The sequence below is a fragment of the Gorilla gorilla genome, chromosome 13 (assembly GCF_029281585.2).
Source record: "Gorilla gorilla gorilla isolate KB3781 chromosome 13, NHGRI_mGorGor1-v2.1_pri, whole genome shotgun sequence".
Taxonomy (NCBI): Eukaryota; Metazoa; Chordata; class Mammalia; order Primates; family Hominidae; genus Gorilla; species Gorilla gorilla.
Window position 1 is genome coordinate 127,560,976 of NC_073237.2, and position 13,199 is coordinate 127,574,174.

The 13,199-nt window shown below is 38.7% G+C and overlaps 1 protein-coding gene across 7 annotated transcripts in view; it reads left to right on the top strand.

Annotated features, from left to right (window-relative positions):
- The window catches only part of NUP214 (nucleoporin 214), a 109,922-nt gene that overhangs the window by 56,347 nt on the left and 40,376 nt on the right, over window positions 1–13,199 (top strand). For 6 of the 7 annotated variants that reach the window (XM_031007719.3, XM_031007717.3, XM_031007718.3 and 3 more), the window contains exons 25-27: window positions 7,149–7,224; window positions 8,914–8,992; window positions 12,070–12,154. In XM_031007719.3, coding sequence (XP_030863579.3) covers window positions 7,149–7,224; window positions 8,914–8,992; window positions 12,070–12,154 — 240 coding nt within the window. The remainder of the gene's footprint in view (window positions 1–7,148; window positions 7,225–8,913; window positions 8,993–12,069; window positions 12,155–13,199) is intronic. The other variant, XM_055351361.2, reaches the window with a different exon arrangement.

The following is a 13,199-nucleotide window of genomic DNA, read 5'->3' on the forward strand; positions in this document are numbered from 1 at the left end:
GGTTCATCTGAGCTGATCTTTGATGAAGGGTTTGTTCAAGGAGTAATTTTGAGTCTACTCTTTCTGACAAGAAAAAAATCTCAGACAACTTAAGAAATCTTGAAGAAACTTTCTGTTCCATTCTCCACAGAATTGGACTCTGGTATAATTATTTCATGTGTATGCCCAGCATGGTGCCTGAAATGTAGAAGCATTCCTTTCAATAATCATTTATTGAATAATAGGTAAACTCTACTCCAAACATAAATTGAAAAGTGAAAATTGGTATTTACTGCCACCCCTCCCCAGGAAAGATCGAGAGAATATGTTCATTGTAAAATGACTTGCTTTCAGATTCTTTTATGTTTTATTTTTAGAATTATTTTCAGCCAGCTCTCATGGAACAGATTCTTTTAAACAGTGTTTCCTAAGTGTATTTTAAGTATTTAATTTTGCAGTTAGCTTTTTCTCAGTGGTATCTACAGAAGATTCATCATAGGATGAGCTTACATATTTCTGCCATTGGTGTACTTTATGTTCATTGGCCTCATCCATTCAGTTCGTTGGAAGAGTGTTTATCTGGCGCCAACCCACAGCTATTCAAATTCCTTTGCAGTGCTCCATCGCTTGATTCAGCAGATTCTTACACAGCGCCTGCTGTGAGCATGATACTGCCCTGGGTACTAGAGATAGGGTAGTTGAATAAGACAAACCAAACAAGAAGACAGCCGGGAAACTGCCAATTACACAAACACTCATTTTGGTGTGCATTCATTCATTTATTCATTCTTTCAACAAATACTTAATGAGCATTTGTTGTATGCCACACAGTATTCTTAGGAGCTGGAGATAAACTACCTGTTTTGTTGTTAACAAAATAGACCAAAAAAACTAACAGACTGATTGTTTGGAGAGACAAACAATAATCAAAATAAATAAGTAAAATATGTACTATATTAGATGGTGATATGGTGTGATGGAGAAAATTAAAGTGGGGGAAAGGTTAGAGAGTATTGTCTGAACATGGGTTATAATTTTAAATAGGGTGGCCAGGGAAGGCCTCCTCGGGAAGGTGACCTTTGAATGAAGAGAGAAAGGCCACACAGCAGGTCTCATTAATATCGCGGAAGAAAGCTCCAAGCACAGGGCCTGTAGCAGGAGCGTGTCTACAAGTTGAAGAGCGAGCCAGGGGGGACCTCTGGTGAGAGTAGAGGGAACAAGAGGAAGAATGCTGGGGGAGTAGGTCAGGGAAGACTGTTGGTAGACAGTGTCTGTTTCCTGCTTTCAGTTCTTTTGGGTATGTATGTAGGAGTGGAATCGCTGGATCACATAGCTCAAACTGGTTTACAGAGGTGCTGCACCATTTTCCATTCCCAACAGCAATGTATGGGGGTTCCAGCTTCTCCACATCCTCACCAACACTCATTATTGACTATCTTTTTGGTTATAGTCATCGTAGTGGTATAAAATGGTATCTCACACTATCAGTGGTTTTGATTTGCATTTCCCTAATGACTGGTGATATTGAGCATCTTTTCATGTGCTTATTGGCCAGTTGTATCTTTGGAGAAATATCTATTTAGTTCCTTTGCTCCATTTTAAAATTAGGTTGTCTTTTTATTTTTGAGCTCTAAGTTTCTTTATATAATCTGTATTCAAGTCTCTCATCAAGCATATGATTTGCAAATATTTTCTCCCATTCTTTGAGTTGTTTTTCACTTTCTTGTTGTGTCCTTTGACACAAAAATTTAGTCCAGTTTATCTATTTTTTCTCTTGCTGCTTGTGCTTTAGGTGTCACATGTAAGAAACCATTGCCTAATCCAAGGTCATAAAGATTTACACCGATGTTTTCTTTGAAGAGTTGTGTGGTTTTAGCTCTTATATCTAGGTCTCTGATCCATTTGGAGTTAATTTTTGTAAATGGTGTGAAGTAGAGCTCCAACTACATTGTTTTGAATGTGGATATCCAGTTGTCCCAGCACCACAACGTATCTTTTCCATCCTTTTATTTCAACTTATTTTGTCTTTATATTTAAAATGGGTTTCTTGTAGCACAGCAATGTGAATGTACTTAGTATCACTGAACTACATGTGCACTTAAAAATGGTTACTTTTAAGATGGCAGATTTTGTTAAGTGTATTTTACCACAATAAACAAAAATAATTTAAAAAAATAAAATGGATTTCTTATAGATTAGGGGTCCCCAGCCCTGGGCTGCAGACCAGTCCCGGTCTGTGGCCTCTTAGGAACTGGGCCACACAGCAGGTGAGCGGCAGGCAAGTGAGCATTACCACTTGAGCTCCACCTGTCAGATCAGCGGCAGCTTTGGATTCTCATAGGAGCATGAACCCTATTGTGAATTGCACATGCAAAGGATCTAGGGTGCATGCTCCTTATGATAATCTAACTGAATAAAATATAAAATTATAGCCTGATGATCTGAGGTGAAACAGTTTCATCCTGAAACCATCCCCCTCCGCTGTCCGTCTGTGGAAAAAATTGTCTTTCACAAAACCAGTCCCTGGTGCCAAAAAGGTTGGGGACCACGGTTGTAGACAGTATATAGTGGGCCTTCGCTTGCTTTTTTTTAATCTTGACCATCTGTGACTTTTAATTGGGGGGATTAGATTGTTTACCTTAAGTGTAATTATTGACATGTTTCGGTTTAAATCTGTTATATAGCTGTTTGTTTCTATTTATCCCATCTGTTTATTGTTCAGTTTTTGTTTTTCTGCCTTTTTTTGGGTTAAATGTCTTTATGACTATTTTAACTTTTTTGTTGACTTATTGGCTATAACTTGGTGTTATTTAAGTGCTTACATTAGGGTTTATAGTATACATCTTCAACTTATCACAGACTGTCTTCAAGTGATACTATATTACTAAAGAATAGTGTAAGAATCTGACAGCAGTATTCTATTTTCTCCCTTCACCACCTTTATGCTATTGTGCATTTTACTTCCACTGTATTGTAAACCTCATGATACATTGTTATAAACAGTTGACTATCTTTCCTCCCCCTACCCCCCAGATGGATTCTTGTTCTGTCGCCAAGGCTGGAGTGCAGTGGTGCGATCTCAGCTCACTGCAACCTCTGCCTCCCAGGTTCAAGTGATTTTCCTGCCTCAGCCTCCCTAGTAGCTGGGATTACAGGTGCCCACCATCACACCTGGCTAATTTTTATATTTTTGGTAGAGACGGGGTTTCGCCATGTTGGCCAGGCTGGTCTCGAACTCCTGACCTCAGGTGATCCGCCTGCCTTGGCCTCCCAAAGTGCTGGGATTACAGGCTTGAGCCACCGCGCCCAGCTGACTATCTTTTAAATACATTTAAATAAGAAGAAAAAAGTTTTCATGTTTATACATACAGTTACCATTTCCAGGGTTCTTCATTCCTCTGTCTGGTCCCAGCTTGCCATCTGGTATAATTTTTCTTCTGCTCAAAGGACTTCCTTTAATGTTTCTTGAGGTTCATATCTGAATTCTTTTAGCTTCTGTATGTCTGCAGAAGTCTTTATTTCACCTTTGTTTTTGAAAGATATTTTCACAGGGTAAAGAATTCTAGACTGGCAGTTTTTTTCTTTCACTGATTTAAAGATGTTCCTCTACTTTAAAAATAATAACTCTAGTAATGACCAGAAACTTAAAAGGAACTTTAATCCTTTTGTTTTTCTAATTACAAATGTTTGTTGTAGATATAAAAAAGATAGTTAAAAAGAACAAACTTAAAATCACCTTTATTCCCAAATGTATGATTGTTATTTACACATTTTTTCATCCTTATTTTATGAAAATGTTTCTTGTTAGAGAAAAATTTGGATGCATGCTGCTTTGTAAATTTGTAACCTTTTCAGCTTAATCATGAAATGTAATCGTTTACATTTTCCATGTCATTAAAAATTCTTACACTATTCGTATTTTTTCTTTTTCTTTTTTCTTGAAATGGAGTCTCGCTTTGTCACCCAGGCGGGAGTTCAGTGGCGCAATCTCAGCTCATTCCAACCTCCGCCTCTCAGGTTCAAGCGATTCTCCTGCCTCAGCCTCCTGAGTAGCTGGGATTACAGGTGTGCACCAGCACAGCCGGCTAATTTTTGTATTTTTAGTAGAGACAGGGTTTAACCATGTTGGCCCGGCTGATTTCGAATTCCTGACCTCAGATGATCCACCCACCTCGGCCTCCCAAATGCTGGGACTACAGGCGTGAGACACTGCACCAGGCCTCTCTTTTTTTTTTTTTTGAGATGGAGTCTCGCTCTGTCACTCAGGCTGGAGTGCAGTGGCACAATCTTGGCTCACTGCAACCTCTGTCTCCCGGGTTCAAGCGATTCTCATGCTTCAGCCTCCCAAGTAGCTGGGACTACAGGCACCTGCCACCACACCTGGCTAATTTTTTTGTATTTTTAGTAGAGACGGAGTTTCACCATGTTGTCCAGGCTGGTCTTGAACTCCTGACCTCAAGTGATCCACCCACCTCGGCCTCCCAAAGTGCTGGGATTACAGGCATGAGACACCGCGCCTGGCCTATTTTTTCATATTTAATGTGGATTTTTTCAAAGCTCTAATGCAGTTCCGTCTTAATTATTTAAGTTACTTAGCATCTAAACATTCATGCGGGAAATACGATTTGCTTTAACAGACTTTTGGATACTATTTTAAAGAATGTGTCTTTGAAGACATTAAATTTACCAATGGAGAAAATAGTTGGCAGTTATATTTCCATCAACAGATGTCAAAAGCGCCCAAGAACTGAATATAGAGTGTTTGTTTTCAGTATCATCATTTTCATTCTTTTTCCCTGTTGATTTCTTTGTTTCTTCAGTTACTCTTGATAAGTTCCACTCTCTCATATATGAGTATGTTTGAAAAGATACATGTGATAGTGATTAAGATTTACCAAAATAAAACATAACCAGGTCTCTTGTTTTTTATGCTTTTTAAAATCCTGAAATAAGTTACCAGAAGTTGAGGCTTTTTACAACAATGGGATGAGTATTTACCTTGTTGAAGTTCATTAAAGTTGAAGGGATCAATAGCAAAGGGCCTAGGTGACATTTTAATGCTTCACAACCCAATTTTATAATTGTGTGTAGAGTACACATCCATGGAACATGTGTGCATTTGTCTGCCTGTGTTGGCATGTAGTGCTGGTAATGTGTGGCCAAAAACAGAAAAAAATGACTCTTCTGTGTTTTATTTTTCTCCAAGAACCCGAGTTTCCAGACTCTTAGTGATCTGTGCCTCTGTCGCTCATTTCTGAAGCAGGAACTTTAGTGTTGCTGGTAATGTCAGTGTCATTTGTAGACTCACTCAGTAAAGAGATGTCTCTTTGGGGCTCTGTTATAGCACCATTTTCTTCTTAGAACAAATATCAAGATGAATTTCTGATATTTTTCAACTCCATATTGCTAAAAAGTGGAATAAAGTTACCTAAGATATGGATACTTCTGAATTTGGCTTTTCTATCTCTTGATCATTTCTAGCTATTGATTTCCATTGTTTTGGCTCATGCTCATGCAAAAACGTTTGAACATATTTGTTTGAGAGTATACTGTTTTTTCTGTGTGCTGTCTTGGATCTTGATAGAGATTTATTGGATCTGATTTGTTAATTGGTTTACTGGCTGATCGCACTGAACAGCATTTCTTTGCAGGGGTGTCACGTGGTGTGTAGGTACTGTGAATCCTAATTTTGTGTATTTGGGGATTTAGGATACTCAGGAGATACATAGAATTATCACAAATAAATAGAATAATAATTACACTCAGTCTTATTCATGCATAATTTACTATCATGTCACAATTGAATTCTGGCTATAAAAAATTCTCTAAAATTTGGATAAATTGCTGCTTTTATTTTTATTTCTGATTTCTGTTTGTCTTTGAGAAAGCATGAAAGAGTTTCCTTTCCTTTGTAATCCTTGTGAGCTGCAACCTCTTCTCTAAGCAAGTCTGCTGTGTCCGTCCAGGTACTGCTCAGGGCCCAGCAGTCTCACTCACACATTCTTTTCCTCTGGTACAGATTCAGCGGAGGTGACGGGGGAACACTGTATCTGTATTGCCTGCTTGGTAAACTATCTCAGGGGAACAGAGATGTGTTTCTCCAGAGAGATGCATATTTATAGCTGCTTCTGGCTTCAGTAGAAGCATGAAACGGGTTTTGTTTCATTGGACATAAGTTCACTTTTTCTTCTCTCTCAATCTAATAAAGTCTGTTTAGGAAGGTCCCCGTGTTATTCCAGCAGAGAATCTCAATGTGCTTGTAAGGTTTGTTAAGCTGTTTGATAATTTTCTTCTGTGAGGCACAGGCCTATCTTTTATCTTCTAAGTTCATTTTTGATGGAAAATATGAATCCTCCCTAAATCTAGGGGAGTTCTGAAAAATAACCAGGTCCTACAACTACTACTGCTATATATACCAGTCAGAGTAGCGCTGGGCTGACAACAGATAAATTGAAAAAATTGCCGCTAGGAGCCAAGAACTTTTGTGTGTGATTACACTAACAGATAGTTTTCCCATATGTGAACACTAGTTATTGAAATAACAGTTCCTCACATACAGTATTCACCTACTTCAGAATTAACAAAAGATGATGAGAGCTCTTTCTGCGAATAGGGGTATACTTTTCATGCTGTAGCAAAGATGCAGGTTGGGAATGGAACAGTGGTACATTTGAATCCCTTGGATGCTGACCTGGTGAGCCCTGGAGATAGCTGCTGTGAGAAGCTAAGATCTCTTTGGATAGCACCTTTGCGGTAGCAGCAAATTGGATGCATAGGTGGCAGTGAGAATGCTTCCCATAGAGCCTGCTTGGGTAAGAGAATCAGGAATTTCTCATGGTCTACAACAGGGGGAAGGGCCAGGGAGGAGGAGGGCTTATACTCTGGATAGCAAAAAGATCTAGTTCTGAATGGTTACTAATTTTTTTCTTAGGATTGCAGAAAGGAAATAAGTTATAAGGCCACTGCTTTGACTTTCATGCTAAAAACCCAAAGTTCATTTTTAAAATTTATCCTTCAAAAAAATGTCAAATCAGTTGGATTGGGGTCCCATGCATCTGTATCCTACCCAAAACTGGTATTGTATATTGGACAGAAGGTTGGCTTGAGAATGAATGTGATTTTTACCTAGTCATGCCTTTCTCTGAGTGTATGCTTTGTGTGTTTTTCAGTTCTTCGGTGCCCTACTCCACAGCCAAAACACCTCACCCAGTGTTGACCCCAGTGGCCGCTAACCAAGCCAAGCAGGTAACTTACTGATTTTTACTTTTTTTTTTTTTTTTTTTTTTGAGACAGAGTCTCACTCTGTCGCCCAGGCTCAAGTGCAGTGGTGCGATCTTGGCTCACCGCAACCTCTGCCTCCTGGGTTCAAGTGATTCTCGTGGCTCAGCCTCCTGAGTAGCTGGGATTACAGGCACCCACCACCATGCCCAGTCAATTTTTGTAGTTTTAGTAGAGACGCGATTTCACCACGTTGGCCAGGCTAGTCTCGAGCTCCTGACCTCAGATGATCCATCTGCCTCAGCCTCCCAAAGTGCTGGGATTACAGATGTGAGCCACCGTACCCGGCCTGAGTTTTACTTTTAACATTCATGCCGTGTCTGTCTTTGTAAGTGAAGACCATACTGTTTTTAAGTCTTGACTTTGTTTAAATGAACCATAAGTCTGATAAAGGCCCATAATCCTTTCCCCACTATTTATGCCAGTCTTGACATGGCTGTTAATCAGGGTAGGTCAGTCAGGACCTGATACTGTCTTCATAGACCATTTAACATTCTGCATCTAGTAATTTGGGGTCATAATTCTAATACCATACATTTTTATATGAGGTATTTTGCTTTGCAGTTTACTTTCACATTATCTCAGTTAACCCATACAACAGCCATGTACAGTGGGAGGATAGGTGTTTAGATATGTCTCACTGGTGAAGCAGCCTAGGCTTGAGTGACCAACGCAAACTCTCACGATTAGTAAATGGTGGAACCAGAGCTGGGACCCAAGGCTTCTGACTTCCTCCTGTCCCTTGCTCGTTTCACTACACAGTTGAGTATCAATGTCTGGGGTATAGGTTATCTGGTTTTCTCCTGCAATCCCTGTTTGTCAGAGTTTGCATATTTTTAGTGATGTTATGTCTAGCTTGTCTAGCTTCAGGCTTTTGCCTGATAAACATTGTCCCTTAGAAAAATAGGTGATATTGCAAACAGTTAAACAATCCAGAAAAAAGTGATAGGGGATGGTTGGAAGGTCAGTCAGGCTAGTGCTGAAACTCTTCCTAAGAAATTCTGGTTTCTCTCACTACTCTTACATCTGTCTCTTGAGATGAGTAGTTTGTGTTAGAGATCAGAATTTGAGACTGGATATCAGGACTTGCCTATTTAAGTTCTCAAACTTGCCTCTGTTCCTTAGTTTACCATAACTTAAAATGGCATTTAAGCATTTAGCATTCGATCTTTCTTCTGGAGGTGTTTGTGTTCACCATGGAAAACACATGGTAAGGCATAAGTCATGGTGAGTGAAGGAACATTGACTGGAGATGGATAAGTCAGTTTTGCTTTTAACCTTATTGTACATGCTTTGAGAGCTAGAACCATTTTATTAATTTACTCCTTCATTAATTCATCTACCTAATAGTCAAGTGCTTTTGATGTGCTAAGCACTGTGCTAGGCACTGGGAAGATAGCCATGAACTAGGCCAGTGTGACTGCCTTCTTGGAGCTTGCAGGGTATTTCTATTTTCATCCTTTAATATGATCTTACATGTGGTTAACTTAAATTGAGACCTTTTTTTTGTTTCCTTTTTCTTTTTGGTAATTTATCTAAAAGTGTTTGTCCTTGCTTATTTTAAATTATATTTTTGTGTTTACATTTTACATATTTCTTTGTTACAAAGAATGGTTAGTGGTTTAACATAAACATTTTGCTTGCATTCTGTTATAGGGGTCTCTAATAAATTCTCTTAAGCCATCTGGGCCTACACCAGCATCCGGTCAGTTATCATCTGGTGACAAAGCTTCAGGTCAGTTTGCATTTTTGTTTTCTTGAAAAGTGAAAGAAGCACTGCACAATAGGGGTTATTGTTCTGGATCACAGAGACAGTTGCCATAGGAAACAGGAGTCACATTTGATGAGATCGGGAGCATTCAGGGTAGTATGACCATAGACAAGAGATCATATTTGAAAGCCATCAGCTAATGAAGAATTTCTGGAAAATTAGTATGCCCTTCAATGGCTATGTAGACTTCTGAAATTTTTAGGTTAGTTTGAAAATGATAGAGCAATAGGAGAAAAACCTCCCTTTAAATTCTTTTCCTAAAATGGAGCAATAGTATTATCTTTTTCTTCCTTGCTGGATGATCACAGTTGAGAGGAATGGATCAGAATGCTAAACGCTATTTCTTCCACTAAAAGGAATTAAAAATTCTGTTGGTCCACAGTGACAGTTCAAAAGCCTATAAGGTAGAGAAAGTGAAACAGATTTGTAAGATCTCAGAGTATATAATGAGTCGATATTATGAGATTTTATGGCTTCACGTAACTTCTCCTACACTCACTCAAGCATAATTATTCTTAATTTAGTTTTCACAGTAACCATGAGTGTTTTGACCAGACACTTTGTCCAAGTGTCATTGCCCAAACCAACTTTATGCAGAATGTGGGTCTTCCTCAGTGTCCCCTTTTGTTGGCTCCTTTATTATAGCCTACCTAATTTGGCGTGTATTACTTCCTGCTGCAAGGGTCTTGTGCTGTCTGCAATACTGAATTTTTACAACACTGTTGATTCTGGCGTTTGTTTCAATCGTGCTCTTAAGTGGGCCTTCAAGCAAATTCTGTTAGAAATTGAACTTCATACATTAGCAGCCTGCGTCTCATAATCTTAATCATACAGTCATTCTGACTTTCTCTGTAATCCCAAACTTTCTGATTGGATACTGGATTTATCTTTAGTAGCTGTTCCTTGCAGAAGGAAGCCATTATTGCATAAGCCAGAGTTGTATTCTAGAATTCGGAGTGATATGGAACCACAGTTGGTATCATGTACGCCTCACAAGAGAAGGAGGTATCTAGCACTTCTCGACCGGGGCCTAAAGCTTTATGTTAAGAGGAAAATTTTATAGTAGAACTGTCAAAGACTTGAGTATTTTACAAAAAGGTTTTGAAAGATCATATACTCTTTTTTCAAGGACTTCATTGGAGAGGTTTTTGTCACTCTTGGAGTTAGAATCAAAGAAACCTAAGGAACTTTGCTTTATGCATGTCTGGGCAAGTAGTGTGACTTGCAAGAAATTTCCGAGATTCACCATTCATTGCTGATCATGAAATCCTCTCTTTCGTTACGAGGTGTTCACTTCTGTTTTCACTTGCCAAGTAATCAAGGTTTAGAAAAGAACTTTTTTCTTTTGGTAGGAAAACTTCCCTGAAAGGTGCTGCTCAAGAGTTTGCAAAAAGTTTCTTTTTGAAAAAGAGCATTTCTAAAACCTCTAGAGAATAGTTCTCTTATTAGTAATGGAAATACCTTCATTGTTTTTCTGATTGTAAAACTATTACATGCCCAGAAAAAGTCTATGGTGTAGAGATATATAATGTAGAATGTGAAAGCTGCCCTGTAGATTCTGTATTCCAGAGATCATGATTTCATGTATATCTCTTGAGGTTACTTCATTGTTTTTTAAAGAAAAATATCCTATATACTGCATATCCTATATATATTGATTTTGTAACTTATTTCCCCTTCTCTGCCCCCTCTTACAATAAATGTCTTCGTCTCTGCAGGTCTGATACAGATCCACCTTACTCATTTTAAGAGCAGTCTACAACCTCATTGTGTAGTTACACCCTGTTAAATTTAACTAGTACTCTGCTGATGATTTAGATTGTGACTTTTCATCCTGTACATTTTACATTGTATACCAGTAGTTTTAAAAATATTTGTACTGCCATCTACCCTGTGTTTGTTTATTTTAGAAGGTTGGTTTTTTTTTTTCTTGTTGTTGTTTGGTTTAGTTTTGTTTGATTTGGGCTTCTTAAATAGTTTTCCTCTTCCTTTTCCCCCTTTTGAAGTGGAGCAAGGCCAGGCGTGGTGGCTCATGTCTGTAATCCTAGCACTTTGGGAGGCCAAGGCAGGCAGATCACCTGAAGTCAGGAATTCGAGACCAGCCTGGCCAACGTGATGAAACCCTGTCTCTACTAAAAAAAAATACAAAAATTAGCCGGGCATGGTGATGCATGCCTATAGTTCCAGCTGCTTGGGAGGCTGAGGCAGGAGAATCACTTGAACCTGGGAGGCAGAGATTGCAGTGAGTCAAGATTGCGCCACTGCACTCCAGCCTGGGCGACAGAGCGAGACTCTGTCTCTAAATAAATAAATAAATAAAGTAGAGCAGTAGGGAAAAGATTGAAGATTGTACCCAAACTATAAGTAAGTAGTTAGAGTGAAATCGAACATGGGGAGAATGATGGATTGCACTTTTAACCTTCTTGCATGTCTCCATATTATAGCAATCATGTTTTACATCTGTAATTTTAAAAAAAGAACACGATTATTTGTTAAATGCCAACAAAATCTATGGAAAATGCAGAAATGTATATAGAAGTAAACAGCCTTTAAGTCACTACTCAGAAATATTTAGCTTATGAACCTATTTCTCTTTTGGATTTTTGTCCTTCAGCATAGATTAATTTCAAATAATTATAAAGCTACATTATATATAGTTTTATTTACTTTTGTGGGGAGGGGGCTTAGCCTCACATTATAAGCATTTTCCCATACCATTGAAATATATAAGAGTGTACTTTTAAAACTGTACATTTAAACTATACTAGAATTATTTTGATATATTTTCTGTAAAGGAGAAGATGGCACACGTTAGACTGGAATTAACATTGACAGAGCCACGGAGCAATTTCAGAGACCTCGAACAAAAGTGAGGCAACGTGCTTACTCCCCATGGGCACTGACGTGTCACAGAAGGCACATGCGGTGCTAAGCAGCACCTCACAGGCTGAGCTACAGGGAATTATACACTGGAACAGTGTTTCTGTCTTTTTGTAATATTCTTTTTGTTTTTTTGTTTTTTTTTTTTTTCATAATTTCAGGGACAGCCAAGATAGAAACAGCTGTGACTTCGACCCCATCTGCTTCTGGGCAGTTCAGCAAGCCTTTCTCATTTTCTCCATCAGGGTCAGTAATGAACTTAAGTTTTATGGCAAATTACTAGCAATTAGCTTCCCCAAATCTTACAATTATAGATATATTTATTTAATTATTAAATGTGTATGAACCCAGAGTTCTTACCATGGCAGTAATACATCTGATGATAGTGGCAGTAGTTTAATGTTCTCATGTAAATCGATTTTCCCTTTGCAATTCAAGTTAATACTTGTTTGTTACATATTTGTGTATCTGTTTTGTTTTTTAGCCTAAGCCTCATTTTCTTTGGGTAATGAGTCTGCTAAATTCTGTAGTTCATCTAGTTTGTCACACTGAGATGTTTCCATTCTGGCACCATTTTGGGGGCTAGATGTGACATTCAAATTGACTTTGCTGGACAAACATGGTGGCTCATGCCTATAATCCTAGTGCTTTGGGAGGCCAAGGTGGGAGGGATTGCTTGAGGCCAGGAGTTGGAGACTGACCTGGGCAACATAGTGAGACCTCATCTCTACAAAAAATTGAAAAATTAACCAGGTGCGTTGGTTCACTTCTATAGTCCCAGCCACTTGGGAGGCTGAGGTGGGAGGATCCCTTGAGCCCAGGAGTTCGAGGTTACAGTGAGCTACGATCACACCATTGTACTCCAGCCTGGGCAACAGAGTGAAACCCCGTCTCCAAAAAAAAAAAAAAAAGCGGCTTACTGCATCGAGAGTACAGTATACTAAACTTAGAGAATGTAATGAAAGATAATAGGCATTTGAAATTTGAGGTTTTATATAGATGTGGAGGAATCTGTTTCCATTTCTTTAAAAAATAATAATGATGATGATGGCTGTACTTGTAAAGTTGAGTTGTTTTTAAAAATGAAAGAATCTTCTATACCTTATCTCAAGATGAGCCTTTGTTAAGGTGCCTGTTCTCTGTGCCCTGAGCACTCATGTTGAAACCTGTGTGAGCTGCTGAAGCATTCTCTTCCCTGCAGTGATGGGGTTAGACTCTGTGGAACTGAGATCAAAATGTGTCAAAAGGATTTTTTGCCATTGAAGCATTGTGCATTCAGTTCCTTAGAAAA